Source organism: Barbatula barbatula, assembly GCF_947034865.1.
Source record: "Barbatula barbatula genome assembly, chromosome: 13".
Taxonomy (NCBI): domain Eukaryota; kingdom Metazoa; phylum Chordata; class Actinopteri; order Cypriniformes; family Nemacheilidae; genus Barbatula; species Barbatula barbatula.
This window is the reverse complement of record NC_136776.1, coordinates 11,119,469-11,139,642: the sequence shown is the minus strand read 5'-3', so window position 1 is coordinate 11,139,642 and position 20,174 is coordinate 11,119,469. Positions and strand designations below refer to the sequence as shown.

The window sequence follows — 20,174 nt, the reverse complement described above, 5'->3', positions numbered from 1 at the left end:
TGGTTTTCGATATTCCAGCTCAGTGAGCTGACAGCAATAGGATGTCATTCTACACCCACTCCCTTCAAAAAGTTTAATTCAACTGTTCCCCGCCCCACAAAGTGCTGAAATATCTTCTCATCTCGTTTTACATTAAACATAAATATTTTCATGACTAAAATAAATTTTGTTATGAATTTATGCAAGTTAGCCATTTCATCAAATAGTAAAAAATTCCAGTGACGACTCAGAGTTTGACACCTGTGGTTAAGAGGAAGAAATATGGAAATACGGTAATAGCCATATTACAGACAGAGCAAAGAAGAAGTGCATCTACAGACCCAGAGAAAGGTGGGGTGCATGGGGCTAACATCATCCCAAGGTTGAAAGAGGCTGGAGGAATAACAATATTGGATCACGTTTCAGTGTTTACAAGAGAGTTATAGAAGTTTTGATATGGTTTAAGAAAATAAGACCAAGTCTTGCTAAGCCTGGACTATCAACACATTTATGAATGCTAAAGTTGGAGTGATTTTAATAATGCATTTACGACATACTTTATTTTATAAATTTTACAATTGCATATTTATATTTTTGTAACATAGTTTAACATTAGTCTAATTAATCTGCAATCTCGGTCTAAAATGTTTATCTGTTCCGTCTTATATTCATTGATGCTCACTGATGATCACTAGAGGTCGCTGTCAGACGATAAAATGCAGCCTTTTACAGCCAATTACATCGGATTTCAAAAGTGTAAGGCAGCAAAACTGTACGGAGTTTGATATTTGATTTGATTTTACGATTTGCCCATTCATGAGATCTCAAGAAAACAAGGTGAAAATCCAGTTTTAACAATAAAATATTTAATGTCATGTATATAAATATTGTTTCTAGAGCAAATGTATGAGAATCAGGACACAGAACACATGGGCAGGTCCAGTCAGCAGTACAGGATCAGGGTTCTCAGGGGTTGAGAAGCACAGAGGGCTGTTGGGTGGTGGTGAGAGAAGGGGCTGGGCTGGAGGGCTGATGCGGTCCCAGGATGGTTCAGGCAACCGGGGCACATTAAGGCACAGGACATAAACCACCAGAGGAATGAATGGGGAGGCAATGACAGGACCATTACTGGACAGGGAAACAATAACAATTCTAGTAGCCTAATAAGATAACAGGAGGGTGAAGTTTAGAAAACCAACTCTAAGTAGGTATAAATACTTTCACTAACCAACAAATATCACAAACAATTGAGCAAACAAACACAGAAGCTTTTAAAACAGTTGTAATATGCAACAATTTGTTATATCATGTTATTTGACCTCATTTGAGGTCACAGTAAATGTAATAAAACCTTTTGCCACATGTTGTTAAACTTGAGCTAAATGAAGGACATACCTCTGAATCATCTGGAGCAAAAAGTCAGGGTAAAAACAGACGAATCCATTTTAAAATTGGAGTTTGTTTTGAATCCTTTTGTTCACTTCTCTGTAACTCAATGTCATATGAGAAACTTCCTGTGCTCACTTATAACGTTTGCAATTCAAATGAATGGTCTTTTTCAGCGTTGCCAGATCATCACAGAGTCAGCACAATGGTCTATTAAGAGTTGCAAGATTATGGCATTCACATGCATATTTTACAGTGACCGTTATATAAAAAAACAAAATAAAAAACATAAGAACATTCTAAATAACTTCAATTTATCCTAATTTATCTTATGACTGCTGATAAACATGATCTATTCATATTTAAACCTGTGACATTTACAATTATGCATTTGGCAGACGCTTTTATCCACAGCAACATACATTGAAATGAATTATACATTTGTTTCTGACTATGTGCAATCCCCTATGGCTTGAACCCATGACCTTGGTTTTGCTAGCGCCATGCTCTAACCACACCGGAACACAGGAAAGCCCTGTGACATAAAAAAACTTGCAGCAACATTTTAAATTGCCCAATTCTGTAGGAAAACCATGGACCTGGCAACCCTAATCCCTTACATCTGTTTGTTCACTACTGTAGGTGTGGTTAGGAAATTGTGGGACAGTCTCAAAATCTTCATATTCAACTGCAGCTCAAAGATAACAACTGAAAGATCGCATTCAAATATACGCACAAGTACACATACACAGAAGCTTTCACATTACTTATTATTTTAATTTGATTATTTCTGTTTTGATCTGTTTTTCATTTGTAATTTGCTGCACAGCAGTGAATTTAACTTCTCTTCAGGATCTGAAGTCATAAACAAGTATATAGTACAAGTATAAGAATTACAGCTTTAGTAAAATCACAGTGAACGAGATCTAAAGAGACATAAAAAACATACAGAAATACTGTATTAATGATGGGGGCCACAATTGTCTTGCTTTTTCTCTGTACTCCGTTTTGAAAAATTATTCAATTCACAAGTATTTGAAATAAATATTTGTAGTTGTATATACATTTCATCAGCAGGTCCCTGTTCATGTTTTCTGCTCTGCCGGGCCTTTATTGCAACCACTTTCAACGTATTCTTGTTGAAAAGCCAAATAATGTAATTTCTTGCTTTTAGTTTAAAATATTTTGTTGCACTGTCCAGGGAGCCAGTGAGGCGCTGGCAGCCACAGAAGTGAAGAACTTATATTGTCAAGAAGTGAAAGCCAATAGATTGTTCCACTGCAACACCAGCGTCCAGCAGTGAAAGCAACTCGGCTGTCCACTATAGCTTTTTGCTGTCACTATGGCAATATCAGCTGCTTTGATTACAAAAAGAACATTAAAGCGGAAATCAAACCTGAATGATCAAACCTGAATGATGACAACACAGAATGACATACAATCACGAGAATAGTGACCATTAAATCATTTTAACTGTTTATTTGATAGACTTAGGTTTTGTGAAAAAGTTTTTCATTTTACAACACATTGCTCTCTAGAAACCATGTCAGTTTTGGTCGAAATACTTTTAAGCTCAAGTTCATTATAATTATTGAATTAATATCAACATATGAAATGAAATTAAGGATATGCATCATAAAAATTGGGAATGTTGGATGTGTAATTTTACAACACATTGCTCTCTAGAAACCATGTCAGTTTTGGACGAAATACTTTTAAGCTCAAGTTCATTATAATTCTTGAATTAATATCAACATATGAAATGAAATTAAGGATATGCATCAGAAAAATTGGGAATGTTGGACAATAAATGCATAACAGGAATATATCAGCTTGATAGTCGACGTTTTATTCCTTTTTCTAATAATAATATGAATGTCTAATGTTTATATTAATGTCTGTTAAAGCAAGACTGTAAAAACAGCCACTGTCTCCAAAATGTATTAAGTTATTCAATTATGACAGACACATTAGAAGCTAATAAAAATGTTTCGCCTCTTAGGTTCTAAACTCTTTGCGGGAAGCCAGGGAGATGCAGCTCACACTGGGAGCCAGGGATCATCGAACGGCTTCAGCTTCTGAGATGCATGAGATAAAGGCACACAAGTTGTAGGTGGACAGGACACAGAAGTTACCGACATGAGCACTGTGCTGAGCTTTGGGACGAGAGCAGGCACTGTGCTGAGCTTTGGGACGAGAGTGGGCACTGTGCTGAGCTTTGGGACGAGAGGGGGCACTGTGCTGAGCTTTGGTACGAGAGGGGGCACTGTGCTGAGCTTTGGGACGAGAGCGGGCACTGTGCTGAGCTTTGGGACGAGAGGGGGCACTGTGCTGAGCTTTGGGACGAGAGCAGGCACTGTGCTGAGCTTTGGGACGAGAGTGGGCACTGTGCTGAGCTTTGGGACGAGAGGGGGCACTGTGCTGAGCTTTGGTACGAGAGGGGGCACTGTGCTGAGCTTTGGGACGAGGGCGGGCACTGTGCTGAGCTTTGGGACGAGAGGGGGCACTGTGCTGAGCTTTGGGACGAGAGGGGGCACTGTGCTGAGCTTTGGGACGAGAGCGGGCACTGTGCTGAGCTTTGGGACGAGAGGGGGCACTGTGCTGAGCTTTGGGACGAGAGGGGGCACTGTGCTGAGCTTTGGGACAAGAGCGGGCACTGTGCTGAGCTTTGGGACGAGAGCGGGCACTGTGCTGAGCTTTGGGACGAGAGCGGGCACTGTGCTGAGCTTTGGGACAAGAGCGGGCACTGATACAAGGTCTGTGAGAGAACATAATTGTGAATTTAGCGATTGATTTTAGTGATATCGGCCCAAGTTGATAGGACATGGTCTTGGTTGAATGAAAAAGCTGTTGCAAATATGTCCAGTATATGCTGTGAAAAAGGCAGCTATATGGTCAGTCTGTCTGCTTCCTAAGCTTAGCCCTCATCAGTCAAATGGTGAAGTGTACGTTTACATTTAGTCATTTAGCAGACGCTTTTATCCAAAGTGACTTACAAACAATTTAGCGCCGCTGGTTTGCTGAACACAGGGTTCTTGATGGGGTGTAGGAGTAGGAGAGTGTGAAAGTATGCCGGTGTAGAATTGTAACCTGACAAATATCCTGAATCTGATTTTTGTTGATTCACAAAATGTATTTACTCTTTAATGAATTTAATGCACAAAAGTTGTATTGTATTTCATCAACAAATATCAAAAGTCAGCTCTTTATTATGTATAAATAACGTGGAAGGTGCATGTACCTCTCTATAGTGTTCCTGTTTTAAAAGTGCTCTTTTATGAAACCCTAAATAGTGTATTACTGCCACCTGTTGTTGTGTCAGATTATTGAGACTATAATGCAGAGAATATCCATTGCAACTTTGAGAGCCATAGAGAGGGTATGTTCTCTTTCAGAATGGTTGAAATTCAGTAAATTAAAATAATGATGTCAACATAATGGATAATAATTCTAAAAACAACAACAGCAAGGAAAAATGTTTTTAGTGTGGCTCCTGTCCCATTTGTTTACATTGAGCGGGTGGGGTTTTTGACCTGTACTGCAGCCAGCCACCAGGGGACGATCAAAGAGGAAATGACTTTTCAGGACATGTGAGGCACCCCTGGTTTGGTTTAAGAATCAGGCTTATGTAGTCAGAGGTGAGGAGATGCAGGTGGCAATGATTGATGATTGGTCGGTGCAAAGGATTGTTGGAATTGTAGTCCGGAGTGAATGTAAAGGTCCAGGGGTGGGGTGCCCTCATGTGGAGCTAATCGTAACAACTGTTCTGTAGGTATACAGTTAAATCTGAAATGAAAAAGATACATTTGTTTCTCAGACTACCCAAGAATGCTGTTGTCTGTCTGCTCATTTATCAACGGTGTGTTTGTCACTGTAGAACCGTCTCTTCTGTGAGGTGCCGTCTCCAATGAAAACTAAAAGACAGAACGCACCATTAACACACATACAAAATAACACTGAATGATTTTATCAAGAGAAAGCACAGGTGCACACATCTGTATTATTTCTGTTAAATAGAATCACATATTGTAAAACGAAATAATCTGAATGTAATGTAGTAATAATAATAATAGTAATTTGAAACTGAATCTGAATTAAAGCTCACCTTCTTGTAGCTCTTTTTCTCTCCTAGGACTGTGACCTGCAAGTAAATAAATAAATGCCAACCATTTAGAATGTAAGTGTACATTTTTATGTTTACAAAGGTATTTTTTTATATTGGTATTTTGATTTGAATGTTACAAAAACGTTTCGCTGTACATGTACTGATAATGTTTACATCTTTCTGCCTCGGCTCATGATTCATGTTTGCTGTCAGATTGTGGTTAAATGTAGCAGTGATGCACAACATGGCATGAAAAATTATCCGAGCTTCTTACACTGTAAAACGTTGCTGTAGTTTTGTAGAATGTTTGCCAGTAACTTACTGTATATTTAATTATTAGTTAATACTACATTCCTATTAGTGCTCTTTTCAATTTGAGTTAAACTTTAATCAAAATTAAAACACTCTGACTTTTGAGATTCAAAATGAGCAAAAAGACTGACATTAGCACAGCAACACTTGCTAAGCAATTTAGTTTTGTTTTCTAGTAAATATATTAAAAACTTCTTAAATGATGATGCCTTTACATGACAAGAAAAGTGACCTGAAAAAATAAGTCTTGTTTTACGAAAAAAAGAACTATGTAAGTTTATGCTTTAAACAAAATAGTAAATCAAATCTACAGTAAGTTACTGGCAACCTTCTGCGAAACGTTTTACAGTAGGTAAAAAATGAAAAGTATTATGACCTCCAAGTTGTAAATTCTTTGCACAGGTATAAAAGCTGGTATTAATACTTGCCCACTTGTTCTGCTCGTCTACATTTGTTACAATTGTAATAATAAACCACAACTCCCAGCACCGGCACCAGCACCAGCACCAGCACCAGCAGGATCCATAAGTACTTTTTTGGTTCTGTAATGGACAAAGACAAACAGTCAGTAGTAATTGGTGATACCATGTATGACACCACAATAAAACAACAGCACATCTTAGAGAATAAGCATATACTGGAACATTAGTTTTGCACACAGTACTAGTGATAAAAAGTAGACATTTTATTTAAACATTTATTTAAAAAAAAACAGAAAATTGCATTGTAATGAAAAGTAGCGAGTTTGCATACCTGATCAAAAGGAAAAAAAACTCCACACTTAACATGATATCGCTATTGTTTAATTAACATTAATAATTAACAATATTAATAATTTATTAACCATAATCAGTATACCTGAATGTTTACAGTGATCAGTGCTGTTGAACTCTGTTGTTTTGTTTGTCAATGAATTGGACACCACACAACTGTAGATGTTTTCCTCCTGAAATTCCACTTCCAGAGAGGGATTGTAGTCGGTGTTTATATCAGAAACACAGATGTTTGAGACTAAACTGTGGTTTTTGTACCAGGAGAGAGTCTGTCCCCGGGACCCATTCTTCACTGAACAGGACAGCACACATTGTGGGTTTGATGAATTTTTAGGCCAGTCCGCGGTGATGACATGATCAGGCAGATGAGCTGAGAAACACAAAAAGTTCAACATTTCTGACGACAAATTCAAAATTAAATGTTGGAAAGGTTGAACAGGTTCACATAGTCTTCTCTACATATGAGAATTGTAATTTTTTTAGCGTGTGAAAATCGACACATATCTTTGTTCTGTTGATCACAAAGATAGATATTTGAAAGAATGATAGCAATTTTCAGTTCTGGGACATCTACAACCATGGTATAGTTTAGTTTTTTGTTCTTTTGAACACAAAATGATATATTTTGAGGAATTTAGGAAACAAAGTTCTAGGGCACCTTTGACTTCCATTTTATTGTCCCTTCTATGGTGGTCAATGATGTCCCAGAACTTAATATTACTAACGTTCTTCCAAATATCTTTCTAAGATATAAAAGTAACCGGGTGATTCAGCTAAAACCAGAAAGCGTTCAGTTGATCTGCGATCACCCAACACCCCATCTCCCCCCCGAAATAACAGTACATGGTGCTTACAAGGTCTAACAGCGAAACATATTTTCAGGAATTTACTCACAAAGGACTGTAAGGTTTTCTGTGTGGTTGCTTATGATCTGCACTTCATATAATCCACTGTCTTTGGAGCTGACGTTTGTGATGTTAAGATCTCCAGATATTTGTTTTGTGTGCAGTCTGTCTCTGGATCTGTTGTGATTTGGGGTTTCACCTGCTCTTATATGAGCTATTCTCTTTTTTTCAGGTCCATCTCCATAATACCAAAAAATCTGATCTGTATTTCTAACACTAACACCAGTGTACAAAGTAACGTTTTTTCCTTCTGTCTCCAACACTTGCTCAATTTTTTTCACTTCACCACCAAACACACCTGGAGAGCAGAGGCAGGATTAGTTGCCATACCACATACAAAACCATGTTCTTTAAACCTCTTAACTGGCACAGCCCTTTTTGAGGGTACACAAAATGCAGTGTTGCAACAAAAATGCTTGTAACTCTGAATCTTTCGGAGTACAGACCTAAGGTTGGTCTCATTTGAAAGAAAACTAATTACAGATTTATTTCTAAAGAAAAATCACTAAAGTTAGGTTCGGTTAGTAAGTTTTAAGTGTTTGTCAAGTTTGATCTTATAATAAAAATGTACCATTTTGTGTGTCTTGTTGCTATACCGCTCAAATATATTTTTTTCATTTATGAATGAATTGCTCTTTCTACATAAATTATTCTATGAAACCGTAATGAAATGTGTATTCTGGAGTCTTAGACCTTTCCAAAGATATAATGTTTGTCATAAGATAAGAATTCACATGCAAAATATTGAAGAAAATGTAGGTGTCCCGCTGGCAGGACAGTGACAGTGGCACGATACCTATTTTTTATGCAATTTATTAATCAATTAATCTTACATTATTCTTTAAAAGGGAGATTAAATGTGTTTTAGACTTAGACATTTCCAATGATATAAGATTTGTCACAAAAAAAATAGAATTTACGTGCCAAATATTGACGTAAAACAGGTGTTTATTGGACGGTGCCAGTTTTATTTGCCATTAAAGAAAAAGACATACAACCAGTTTCAACAATTGAGCTTACTGGATGTGAAGATAATATCACGCGATTAAGTCTTCTTTTCGATGTTAATTAGTTTTGTACTAACCAGCCACAACCGCCCTGTGGTTTATATATTTTTTGCAAACTGTTTCTATCTCTGTGACGTTGTCTGACAGCTCTGTACACACATCGATCTCATTGATGTCTTCAAATCTTCTAATACTGTGGGTAACGCCAGCAAAATGCCCGCGGCCACTCTATGTATAAAGCCACCCGGAGTGCAGTTTAACTCTCAAGTGTGTCAACATTCTAAGAATGACGAAATTTTACTCTTATTCTTATTCTTACAATTAAGAATAAGAATAAGAGTGATTACATAAAGGTTCATAAGTGTTAAGACGGTCTCAGCTCCTAGATCATTTAACAGGATGTAACAGGATGGCAGTACAGAGTCAGATATCATGATCACAGCGAGTTAATGAAATATATAATTATATAAACCATTCTTTAAATTAAATCAATTTAAATCCTATAGCTGTTTTCTTACAGTGCATACCAATTCCTACACAAATGGTTTTGATACTTATTTATTTGAAGAGCCCAGAGAATTGTGCTGCGCTGGAAATATTGAATAACAACATTTAGGACAAGCGCTTGAAATCCTTATCACGTCCTCTATAGTGAACCTGAGAACTGAATCAATGAGTTTACAAAAAGCAGCATCAGTTGAATATGTTATATCAGTTGATTTAATACAAAATTGGTCAATCACCAGATTTTGGGATTGATGAATCTCTCGAGGAGAACACTGATTCAGAGACCCGGTTTATTTTATTTGTTTGCTTTTACAGTTACAATCATTCTTAAAAGTATACAACTTTATTAAACTTAACTGAATTCACAGTGGCAGTGTATGTCTGTTTTGGAGCTCGGCAGACGTCTTTTAAATCTCTGTTTTATGGAAGGAACAAAACCGCATACTTTCCGCAACGAAACGAAGAGTTAGTTGCTTGAACAAAATCAAGCCAATTCTGACATAGAACTAACAATAACATCGTCAGATGTGATAGTATCGTATCAAGTTCATTTCCTTTCTCATTTAGAAGTCAATTTGAATTGCAACTTTCAATGAATATTCGACAAATAGCTGCTTACTGTTATATATTGATAATTGTCGACATAACTGATTGCATTTATGCAAACGCCCAACAAACACACAAACTGCAACACTTACCAAGAGCGCAGAGATGCAAAATGACTCCAACGTTCATCTTCTTCATCGACAGCATATCTCGACACTAACGCGTTGAACCGATAACTACACACAAACGATATTATGGTATGAAATGTTTCTCTACTTAAGATCAAAACTGCTTGTGCCGAAACACGAACAGAGGAGATAGCGGAGGAGAGGAGGGGACTCGCAACAGACCAATCGAAATAGCGACGCGAGTGACACGTTACGCAGGTTCTCTTCTCATGCCACCGTACGGTCAGGAGCGAAACATTCATTCGAACAGTTTTATTCGTTTCAAGTTACGTTAAATATTGATTCAGGGACAGTATTTTCCCCAATACATGACAATATTAACCAGAAGAGTTGCAAACTTTAACGTTATTGTGTGTGTGTGTGTGTGTGTGTGTGTGTGTGTGTGTGTGTGTGTGTGTGTGTGTGTGTGTGTGTGTGTGTGTGTGTGTGTTGGCCTAATGCGCTCTAATGTGGATTGGCAGGCTTTACAAACATATAAAGCCATCTTTAAACACACATTATAATGTGTATTTTAGTATAGCCGGCTTTATTGTTGTATTCGAATATTAATTTAGAATGCTACGGGTTTTAAAATAAACTCCGGAAAAATAAACCGTATTACAAAACAAACACAAACGAGTTACAGGTGTTTAAAATGACAATATAGCTGATTACATTTCCAATATTTTTGGGGTTTTGTAATATTTGGTAGAAATTGTATTTTACGGTGTGTCGTTTTGCGATGGTTACGCTTTCTTGAACGTAGAACGTAGAACATTTGCCTACTGTATTTGCTTAGCAAGTTTGAGCCCTATACTGCATTTAGCATTTAACAGTAGATTTAACATGGTATGTGTGATTAAATTGCGCACAAATGGTAATCAATCTGTCAAAAACGGGGTTCATGGTCTTTAACTATAATAAAAGCAAGCAGAATGTTCTTAAGAGAGAAACTTCACACATTTTTAAGCTCAAGGGTGAAACATTTGCTGATGCAGAATGACATTGTCTATGAACTTAAACATATAATAATAATTATTAAAAATCAGTTTTTACAATCCGTAAAAGACAAACAACAATATCTTAAAGAATCGGAAGGTAATAAACATTGTGCTTACAACGATTTTCAGTTGTTACTTAATTACTTCCTATTTATGTTAATGCAATAAACTACGGTTTTAATTTTGCTTTAAAAAATGATATTCATTTATTTATGTTGTAGCGGGGAGGTCACAATTTAAAACATCGACAAGACCTGGGCCGGCCCTGCATGAATTTCGTTTCTTGCCTCTGCGCACACTTTCCAACATAAAATAACAGTGTTCATTAAAACACGACAGATTAACGAACACACACAAATACACATACAAACGAACTGCAAAAAAAACGCCTTCGTGTTCTAGCATCTGGTAAGCAGAGTACAAACACAATCTTTTCAATTGTAGCGAATCGACTCCACAACCAAATACCCACTCCGCACTCCACGCTCTCTTCTGAAGGGAATGTGACAGGTGAGGGTCAAGCCCAACCCAACACGTTTTAAGTTTCACCCTCCCTGCCTAACTGTGCCATCACAAACGTTTTACTTCGAGATAAAGGTTATTAAGCCGTTGGGCAAATGCATATGGCATGTTAATAGGGAACATTTTATTTTAATATATATAAAAATATTATGTTTAATATTCTTACTTTTTAAACTAAATATCACATAATGTTTAAGGTTTCTTCATTCTACATTTCTTCAGCTGTATAATATGTTAATGTTAACATTCTCATTCTGATAACATCAGAGAAGGAAACATATTTCAAACTCGCAGTATTAAGTCTCTCAGTGATGTCCAAAACAAAATGTGCACTTATTCAATAATAAGTATACAACTGATAGTTAGAAGTAGGCCTATACAACTAGGCTACACCGATTTCCTTTTCAAGAAAGGTCATTGCACTGAGCGATCAACGGCTCGGGGAAGCCATTTTAGAGACACGTGATCAGTGTCAATGATGTCATCTCGGAACGGTGTGACGTGCCTTGCCTTGTACTCGTTGCCATTTAATTATAATCATAAACTGATCTCAAAGATAACTGAACAATAATGTTCTTACTACTGAAAAGACGGTAAGTTTCATAATGAAATCTCCAAAATAGTCCCAAGCAGAACATGCTGAACGATTTAACCACCTCCTTTATATGCTGTTAAATGCACCTCCTTTTGACTGCAACAAAATTTACATTACTTCTAATTTATTTAAAAGAAAATACTATAGCCTACTTGTTTAAATATATCTTATAATAGGCCTATATTTTTTACTTTGTCAGAAAATGTATAAAATGAAGGTTGCGCTATGCAAAATATATTTATTAATGTTTACATTTTAAAATAAATATTCGGAGTTAGTTTGTTTAACACATTTTTTAAATGGTATTTTGTTAAATCTGCTGACTTAATTCCTTTGAGTTGGGACTATGAATGATCAAATGTATTTTTTGTATGGTTATAAGAATTATAAAGCAAACGGATTCATTCACACAAATGTTTCCTGAGCATTCTGTGGTCACCTGTGGCACAACAAAGTCATTTATTTGTGATTAAATCTTTTCCACATATTATCTTAACATTTTGTTGATGACCGAGTATATGTCAAAGATTAAATCATAGAGGAATTAGGCTAATTTCCATTTTATGCCTAAAATCTCGCGGGGTTTGCCCGTAACTGTCTCCCTTAGCCGTGGAAAAGACACGGCAAAAAACTGCACAAATGAAGGCCAATGCCAAAATCGTCTGTTTTCATTTTAGCATTGTTCATAATTCACTTCACTTCATGCTAAAATGGTCACATTCTAAAGTATGACTTTCCTCGTCGTTTCATAAGCGTTTCCCCAAAAAGCACTTTCCATTTTTACTGCTGAAATGTCACTTTATACAAAGACTCGTAATTCTAGCATGTATTAGTTTTTAACGAAATTTTAGGCTAAATGTTTCCACCTGATGTCAGGGGCTTTGCTATATGCTTTGGAAGGGATGGGGGCTCAGTCCCCCTGAAAGAGACCATCAGAAACCACAATTTTATGATAACAACATTTTGTAAAGTTAAACAAATATGCACTGTACCATGTTATGATTACAGCTACTGCAAATATGTTTTAAACATGTATTTATATATGTTAAAAACAAACATGTGCAGTAGCTGGAAAATTGGTTCATGGAACGTGTGGTTCAATAGTAAGCAGCCAGTTTTCATGTGAACATTGAAAACGACAGTAATCCTCCAAGACCTACGCGGTCATTGAATTTCCCAAAACCTACGAAGTAACATGTGAAAATGTATTCATCTTATAGAATAAATAGTTAATTTCGCGGATCGGTTGTAGTATTATAAGCGCGGCTCTTCCGGTGAATGACGTTTGTTGAAATAGTGTCACCTGCTGGCCGTATCTGGTAAGCTACTGTTGTGTAAGAGTGCGACACAACGAGAGCTTCATGTGCGTGAATCTCCGAGGGCTTGAGGAGAAAAAACACTTTGGCCATTTATATTTTAAACAGAACATTTGACTCCGTCTGAAAACGGAGTTACATTTATTTTTAATTTTTTAGTGTATTGCAGGCTATAGTGTATCCAGCAATACACTATAGCCTGCATCCTTTGTTAGAACCAATAACATTTTTATTCTTTCCTTTTTAATGTTTAAGGCCGCTTAATTTATATTGTACTGTATTTATTAATGTAGTTTAGTAATGTAAGCAATTTAAATAAATAAGCAAACAATAAATACCAGGGCAGAATATATTAAGTCACATAGGCTATAAAGTCACGCAATTCTCTGTTTGTCCTGCAGAAGACCTCCTCATTCTCCTACCATGTGAGATTTCTCCAGTGCAGAGATGCATCCGCACTCTTCACTGACTTGCTGTACGATCACTAGAGGTCACTCTCAGACTATAAGTCTTCTATCCATGTCATTCTATTACAAATATCCCTGGTTTACGTGTAAATATTGATGCATTTCAATTAAATGTTTTCATGCACTTTCATTTGTTATGATGTCTTATATTTCTCGAGACAAGTGTGGTTAGGACAGAAACCTAATCAATATTATAGAACAGTTTTTATAGGCCAACAGAAATTTCTTTTAACTTCAGATTTCTGCACAGCTACTCATGCTGTCATTCTGGCATTTGTTGCTTTGGAGGATTGTGGTACTGTATGCAAGTACAGGCATAGATTAGTTTGCATAATATGTGAGGTCATAAACAAACAACACAGGTCATAAAAAGATATTTTCAAGCGAAAAAAACAACAGCTGGGTGTATTCAAATAAGATGGTTAATATCCAAACATAAAGTTCATTCTTTATTTGAGGGATAGTTCACCCAAAAATGAAAATTCATGGTTTACCCACCGACATTGTCATGGTTTACCCACCCTCAGGTTTTTCCAAACCTGCCTAGAGGAACCATTTCTTTGTTCTTTGTGGAGGAAGAATTGTGAAGGAATGACATTATGCAAAAATATCTGATCCCCAATTTACTGCCATAGTAGGGAAAATAAACATGGGAGTCAATGGGTGAGGAGATCTGTTTTGGTATCTTTGAGTGAACTATCCCTTTAAGGGTAAAAACCTGATCTAAACCTAATATAGCCACTGTAGAAGGATGCTGGGAGCCCAAAATAGTTTTAAAAACAGCTCAGCGACTCATTAAAAAACGATTTTCATTGAGAAAACCACACACAATGTCAACTTTTGAAAAGTTATTTTGCTTTATACTTTTTAAATATACAGTATTCAACTATGTGTTGAGTAAAAACCGCTTATTCAGGACAAAAGATGGTAAAACATTTCTCTGATCTTCTTAAGCAAGTTTGAGTTAGCTGTCACCTGAACATCATGTTTGGTGTCTTCAACATTCCAGTAAAATATGAATAATCCATGTTGATTGTAGTTTTCTATCCTTTTGTTCAACTCAATGTTACAAATCTCAGCTCTTGCTCTTGCATGGTAAGCTAAACCAAAAGTGTGAGTCAGACACAATTTGCATTCTGAATTGTAGTTTGAGTTATTTAAATTTGTCAAGCTGCAATTCAATGCACTCACAAAAGACAAAAGACCTGGAACCTGTTATCATGCTATAGTTTTGAGTTGGTTTAAGAAAACCAAACCTTTGCAGTTAGGGTGTGTTGGTACCGAAGAAGCTCATCAACATTCTTTGTCAACTAAGGTTGTGATCTTAAAGGGATAGTTCACCCAAAAATTGTGTCAACATTAAACCGTTTATATATTTTTTGTGCTGCTAAACACAAAGGAAAGTATTTGGCAGAATATCCGTTACCAAGTTTTTTCCCTACCATGGCAGTAAATGGGGGATTCAATTTATTTGGTAACATACATTTTTTTTCATCTGCTGAACACAAATGTCAATGTTTCAAACAACCTGATGGTGAGTAAATGATGACAGAATTTTCATTTTTGGGTGAACGATCCCTTTAAGTTAACCCTTATGAAAATTGACCATGGTGTAACTATTGTTACTGTATCCACAATATCCACAAATGTACAATTTCACTAATTTAGTATAGTTTTACCACGATATTTGTATATACACCGTACACGTCACAGCATTTGTGGGAAGTATAGGCCTAGTTCTTTCACACCAACTCATGGGGACCAAAATTGATGTCCCCATTGGCCAAAAACCTTAAGTCATAAAGTACAATATCTTTTGAAAATCTTAAAATGCTTAAAAGTTTCTATGATATTTAGGTTTAAGCGTAGGGGCAAATATACAATTTGTACAGTATTAAATCTGTACTGGACTGTCCCCACGGAGATTATAAACCAGACGTGTGTGTGTAAGAAAAAATAAAGAACTCGTTCACATGCTTTTCCAATTTTTTGATTGTGAATATTTTTTGATTAACTGCAAAACATCTTTTACATAAATATCTGGGGACTGAGGTGGATTTATCTCCTTTTCAGGATCTAAAGTCATAAACCAGTATAGCAACAGTAGCCACACCCACCAGAGCAGAGATGACTAACCGGATAACAGCTTCAGTGAAATCACAGGAGTGAACGAGATCTGAAGAGAGAAATACAATTTAAACATGGACATTAAACAAATAAGAATTTAATTCAATACACATTCATACAATATGAATGTAACACCATCCAAAGACGACTTCAAATTCCTCTGTACTCCACAATGTTAGTGCACATTATCACCTTCTTCTTTCTATTTTGGTTTCAACATGTACAGTACAAATTACAACACCATGTAGCGACAATGAGTCTTGGGGAAAAATCAAACTCAAATGGATTGAATATTCATTGATTTATGAATATAATCTGCTGGTCGTTCATATTAAATCTCAATTTTCCCGATAAGGAAAAATGATTAATTTAGTACAAGTAACCTCTATAGAATTGTTTAAGTTATCTGACTATTTCGTTTGTCCTGCAAACTATAGTTATGGACTTCCCACTCAATTCTCAATAAGGGATTACTGCCTTACGAACGTCTAAATAGTCTTAATTTTCTGATCAGGACAAATTAATACTTCCTAGGTTCGTACAGTTTATATCACTGAAATAGTAATATGCTAAAGCGTAGGTAACGTTAATATCTTAGTTTCATTGACTTCGAGCATGTGGTGCAAATAACAGATTCAGTTCAAATGTACTTTTTGGGATTTTAATAAACACGAGACAAAGGGGAAATAAACCAACTAACTAAACAATGATGAACAATTAGACAAACACCCATGGAACGTAAAAGCAGTAAAGAATGAAAGTAATAGACAAAGAAGGAGTGGCAGTATTACCTCAGCAATTCACATCTGCATAAACCATCAAGGACAATCTCCTTATTAAAAGGGGTAAAACTTATGCGCAGCTATTTATAAAAAGACCAGATACTTGCATTGGCTTTTAGATGTGCTGGAACATGTGTTGGTCTGCGCTGATGGAAGTCCTGATGCGTTTAAAGCGAGCGGTGAGTCCGTTGGGTTCTCCCTGAGAACCGGATTGGCTGCCGAAGGAAGTACGAACTTAGCCGAAGCAAACTGCCGGAAAAGGGCTGTCTCCAGGGAGGAGACAGGTCTCGAGATATTGAAGGAACAGCAACGAGCGCATTTTCTTCCGTGCACAGATGTTTTAACACTGAGGGCGTCACGCCCCTCCCGAGTGGGCGATCCAATGTAGTGAGCTGATTTTTGAGCGGGAAAGGTTCCTTTGTCCGGCTCAACAGCCCATTTGCATTTATGGTCAACTGGAAGTTTTGGCGCTGTAATATTCTTAGATGAAAATAAAACGAGTATGGTATACAATACATTACTGTGCTATACACCATCATCTAAAGAAGGAAAAGGGGAACCTTTATGTATGAAACATGATAGGGTTATTAGAACATTGACCCATAATTTGTACAAGAACACAATTATGAGCCTAGTTACGGTGTAACACCTATGCCTTTGATATTATGGTTAGGCTAGCATATCATGGGAACAAACATAAACGGTAGAAACAATTATTTACACTTTAAGCCTTTCTAAGGTGGCAAGAGGGGAGAAAGAGACATTTTTTTGGTAGACTTTGAATCTCTCTCTGTTCCTGGTGCCACATGGCTTTGTCACCTTAGGACGCATTCGGGACCCCCCCCCCGAGAATGCCTTTGAAGTTCAGGGAGAGCGTCGGAATGTCCCCTGGTCAGTCCAGATAGGTGATAGCTCGGCCATCTACATTTTACGACCCCAGTGTTGGCCTTTGATCCGACCAGACGCTACAACCATTTTTCACTAAAAGTAAAATATACAGTATTTATTGCCCAAATTAGCTAAAAAGCTCAAATGTTTTTTAAACAGAAAAAGAGTCAAACTAACCGGTATGTTGTAGACAGTGTTCCTGAAAGTTGAGTTGTGTTGTCAGGTTGTTGACTGGATTAGCAGCCACACAGTAATAAGTGTTATTTCTCTCTTGAATCTCCAGTGAGAGTGAGAGTGAGAGAGAGATGTTGAGGTCTTGACTTCTGTTCTGGGTCAATCTCTCATTGTTCTTAAACCACGACAGAGAAACATCTGCTCCATTGTCAGCTGAACACATCACTGCACACACCTCACAGGACAAACTTTCATCTGGAGCAACACAAGACGCTGTGTATTTCTGACAGTCTAGTGGAAGAAGAAAACAACATTTTGAGTTTCAGTCAACATACAAACATTTAGTAAATGCATTCAGTCATTTTAGCCCCACTTCTGGCACCAAGAGAATACTTGTTTCTCCGACAATTCATCAGTTTTTTATCGGTCCTTTAATATGGCTAGAGCTTCGCACTGGAGGAATGCTTTCGTGGTTACAGAAGTTTTTGGAGACTAGGAATGGTTCCAGAGCAGGGTCTAACCCAACAAAATACCACCGGTAACACATACTCTTCTCTTTTTAAAACGCTTCTTCTATGTCTACATTACATGTTATCACAAAACCTTGGACACAACAAAAACTGTGATCACGGTCCTTCTGTTTTTGTTAATGCCATGTTGGTCGTCTTGCGTCACATCAGAGGTCCTAATGCCGGTGCAAATGCAAAAAATCTAGTTCGCGAACGACAGCCCTCTTTACATAGACACCCAATAAACATAAACGTATATGTATAGAATTCACAACAGTTAAAGAAGTTAAACTCTGGAGGCAGAGGACAGACACTTACCAGACGTTTGACACACACTGACCACAGAGCTGCTCTCAATGACCGGTAATGAAACAGGTGCTTCATAATGACAGAAAATAAATGTGAAATGTGAAAATATCTCTCAGCTAGTGATGATAGCAATTATAATGTTTTCGGATAACAAAGTGTTCACCCTTTTATGCCTTTTTTGTATTAATAACAAAAACGTCAGGATCTTACGTGACTGTAATAATCCACTGGGTTTCAAAAAAACAATTCTATTTTCAATTTCATCGTCTGTTGCAAACATTTTGTAATTGGTAAGAATTTGATTCTTTTTGCACTTAAAGGGATACTTCAACCAAAAATGAAAATTCTGTCATCATTTTTTTTTAATCTTCTGTTTGGTTCCAAGCGAATATCTTTCTCTATGTTCAACAGAACAAATACATTGATACGCATTTGGAACAACTCGATCTCAACACCCAATGACTACCAAAATTACTATACACATTTTTTTTTCAGTTTAAACACAAAATAAGACATTTTGAAGAATTTAGGACAGCAAACAGTTTTAACTGTTTAACTTTTGACTACCATTGTTTTTATCCTACTATGGTAGTCAATGGGTGGTGAGATTTGTTTGGTTATAAGCATTATTCCAAATCACTCTCTCTGTGTTCATCAGAACAGACATTTATATACACTTGGAACAACTCGAAGGGTAGAAAATGATGACAGAATTTTCATTTTGGGGTGAAGTATCCCTTTAATATCATACTAGACAATAAATGCCTAGACCATACATTGGATGCTTTAGTCTGCTGCAGCGATACGTTAATGGCTACCCCATTACAGTCCAGGCAAAACTCCCTATAAATATTTACATTTATGCATTTGGCACAATAAAATGTTCATCTAAACATTGGTTTTGCTCCAAGTGCAATGATAGGATATACTACTTGTCTGTCAAACGATGTATTTGCATACACTATGGATCACCCTGCTTATATAGTTAACCAGTAAAAAGTATTTAAAAGACCATACAGTATTAAATTATTACAAAAACTGTTTTATAATTTCCTGAAAAGTAGTTTTGCGGTTTTGGAGGTTTTTCTCAAACAGTGTCGGTATTGTTATAAAAGTCAAAGTTACTATAAAAGTTAAACTATTAGTCAGTGTGACTCACCATAAACCGTAAGATTGAATCTTCTGTATTTGGTTGTTGTGTTGATAACTTGTGCTTTATAGAGTCCAGAGTGCACGCGTGTGATGTTTCTGATGATGAGCGATCCAGTCTGACTGTCCATCTGTAGTTTACCTTTCATGACACTCACATGACGGTCGAATATATGGATCTTCATCTTATAGATTTCAGCTATGAGAGTGTCTGGATTCTTTCTTCCAAACATCCACAGTATCTGTACATCATCTTTCATGACAGAAACACCGGTGTGTAGAGTCACATCCTCTCCTTCTGTCACAAAGACGTTCTTCATTACATCAGTCTCGACACCAAACACACCTGGAAAAACATGAGACCATTTCTTACCAGACACATAAAAACACAAACATTTAACATCAGAAAACAACATGTAGAATGACTTGCCAAACAGAATGAGCAAAACTGAAGTGAACATTTTCTCTGACACAGTTAGGTAAGAGATGTTTTAACATTACATGTGTGTTTGTCGGAAAAGCTATTCACACACACACACACACACACACACATACACCACTAAATATAGCTTTCTCGTGAACCAGCAGAAACCACATTTCCATGTGCAGGTTTCGATTACACTGACCCAACTAAATAAAAAAACATTA

The 20,174-nt window shown here is 36.7% G+C and overlaps 2 protein-coding genes across 4 annotated transcripts; both read right to left on the bottom strand.

Moving 5' to 3' along the window:
• Positions 1 to 2,819: 2,819 nt before the first annotated feature.
• Positions 2,820 to 14,795, bottom strand: LOC306902598 (uncharacterized protein). The gene is made up of 5 exons (XM_079471294.1): positions 14,564 to 14,795; positions 6,641 to 6,925; positions 6,211 to 6,324; positions 5,471 to 5,506; positions 2,820 to 5,279 (listed from the first exon to the last, which is right to left on the bottom strand). Exon 5 carries the CDS (start codon positions 4,189 to 4,191, stop codon positions 3,424 to 3,426), a length of 768 nt encoding a protein of 255 aa, XP_079327420.1. The 5' UTR covers positions 4,192 to 5,279; positions 5,471 to 5,506; positions 6,211 to 6,324; positions 6,641 to 6,925; positions 14,564 to 14,795; the 3' UTR covers positions 2,820 to 3,423.
• LOC306902596 (uncharacterized protein) lies at positions 14,431 to 20,087 on the bottom strand. 3 transcript variants are annotated; one of them, XM_079471290.1, is made up of 4 exons: positions 19,537 to 20,087; positions 18,387 to 18,446; positions 17,563 to 17,850; positions 14,431 to 15,764 (listed from the first exon to the last, which is right to left on the bottom strand). In XM_079471290.1, exons 1-4 carry the CDS (start codon positions 19,985 to 19,987, stop codon positions 15,658 to 15,660), a joined length of 906 nt encoding a protein of 301 aa, XP_079327416.1. In that variant the 5' UTR covers positions 19,988 to 20,087; the 3' UTR covers positions 14,431 to 15,657. The 3 variants fall into 3 exon arrangements, with proteins under 3 accessions (XP_079327416.1, XP_079327417.1, XP_079327418.1); XM_079471291.1 differs by lacking the exon at positions 18,387 to 18,446 and having other exon boundaries at positions 19,537 to 19,872; positions 19,957 to 20,001; XM_079471292.1 differs by lacking the exon at positions 14,431 to 15,764 and adding an exon at positions 16,358 to 17,478 and having other exon boundaries at positions 19,537 to 20,079.
• Positions 20,088 to 20,174: the final 87 nt, after the last annotated feature.

Coding starts and splice junctions, on each gene's coding strand:
- LOC306902596 (XM_079471290.1), bottom strand. CDS start 19,987: ATGTTCACTTCAGTTTTGCTCATTCTGTTTGGCAAGTCATTCTACATG. Junction 17,851..18,386: donor CAGTGTGTGTCAAACGTCTG/GTAAGTGTCTGT, acceptor TTCTTCCACTAG/ACTGTCAGAAATACACAGCG. Junction 15,765..17,562: donor ACACTGTCTACAACATACCG/GTTAGTTTGACT, acceptor TTCTCTCTTCAG/ATCTCGTTCACTCCTGTGAT.
- LOC306902598 (XM_079471294.1), bottom strand. CDS start 4,191: ATGTCCTATCAACTTGGGCCGATATCACTAAAATCAATCGCTAAATTC.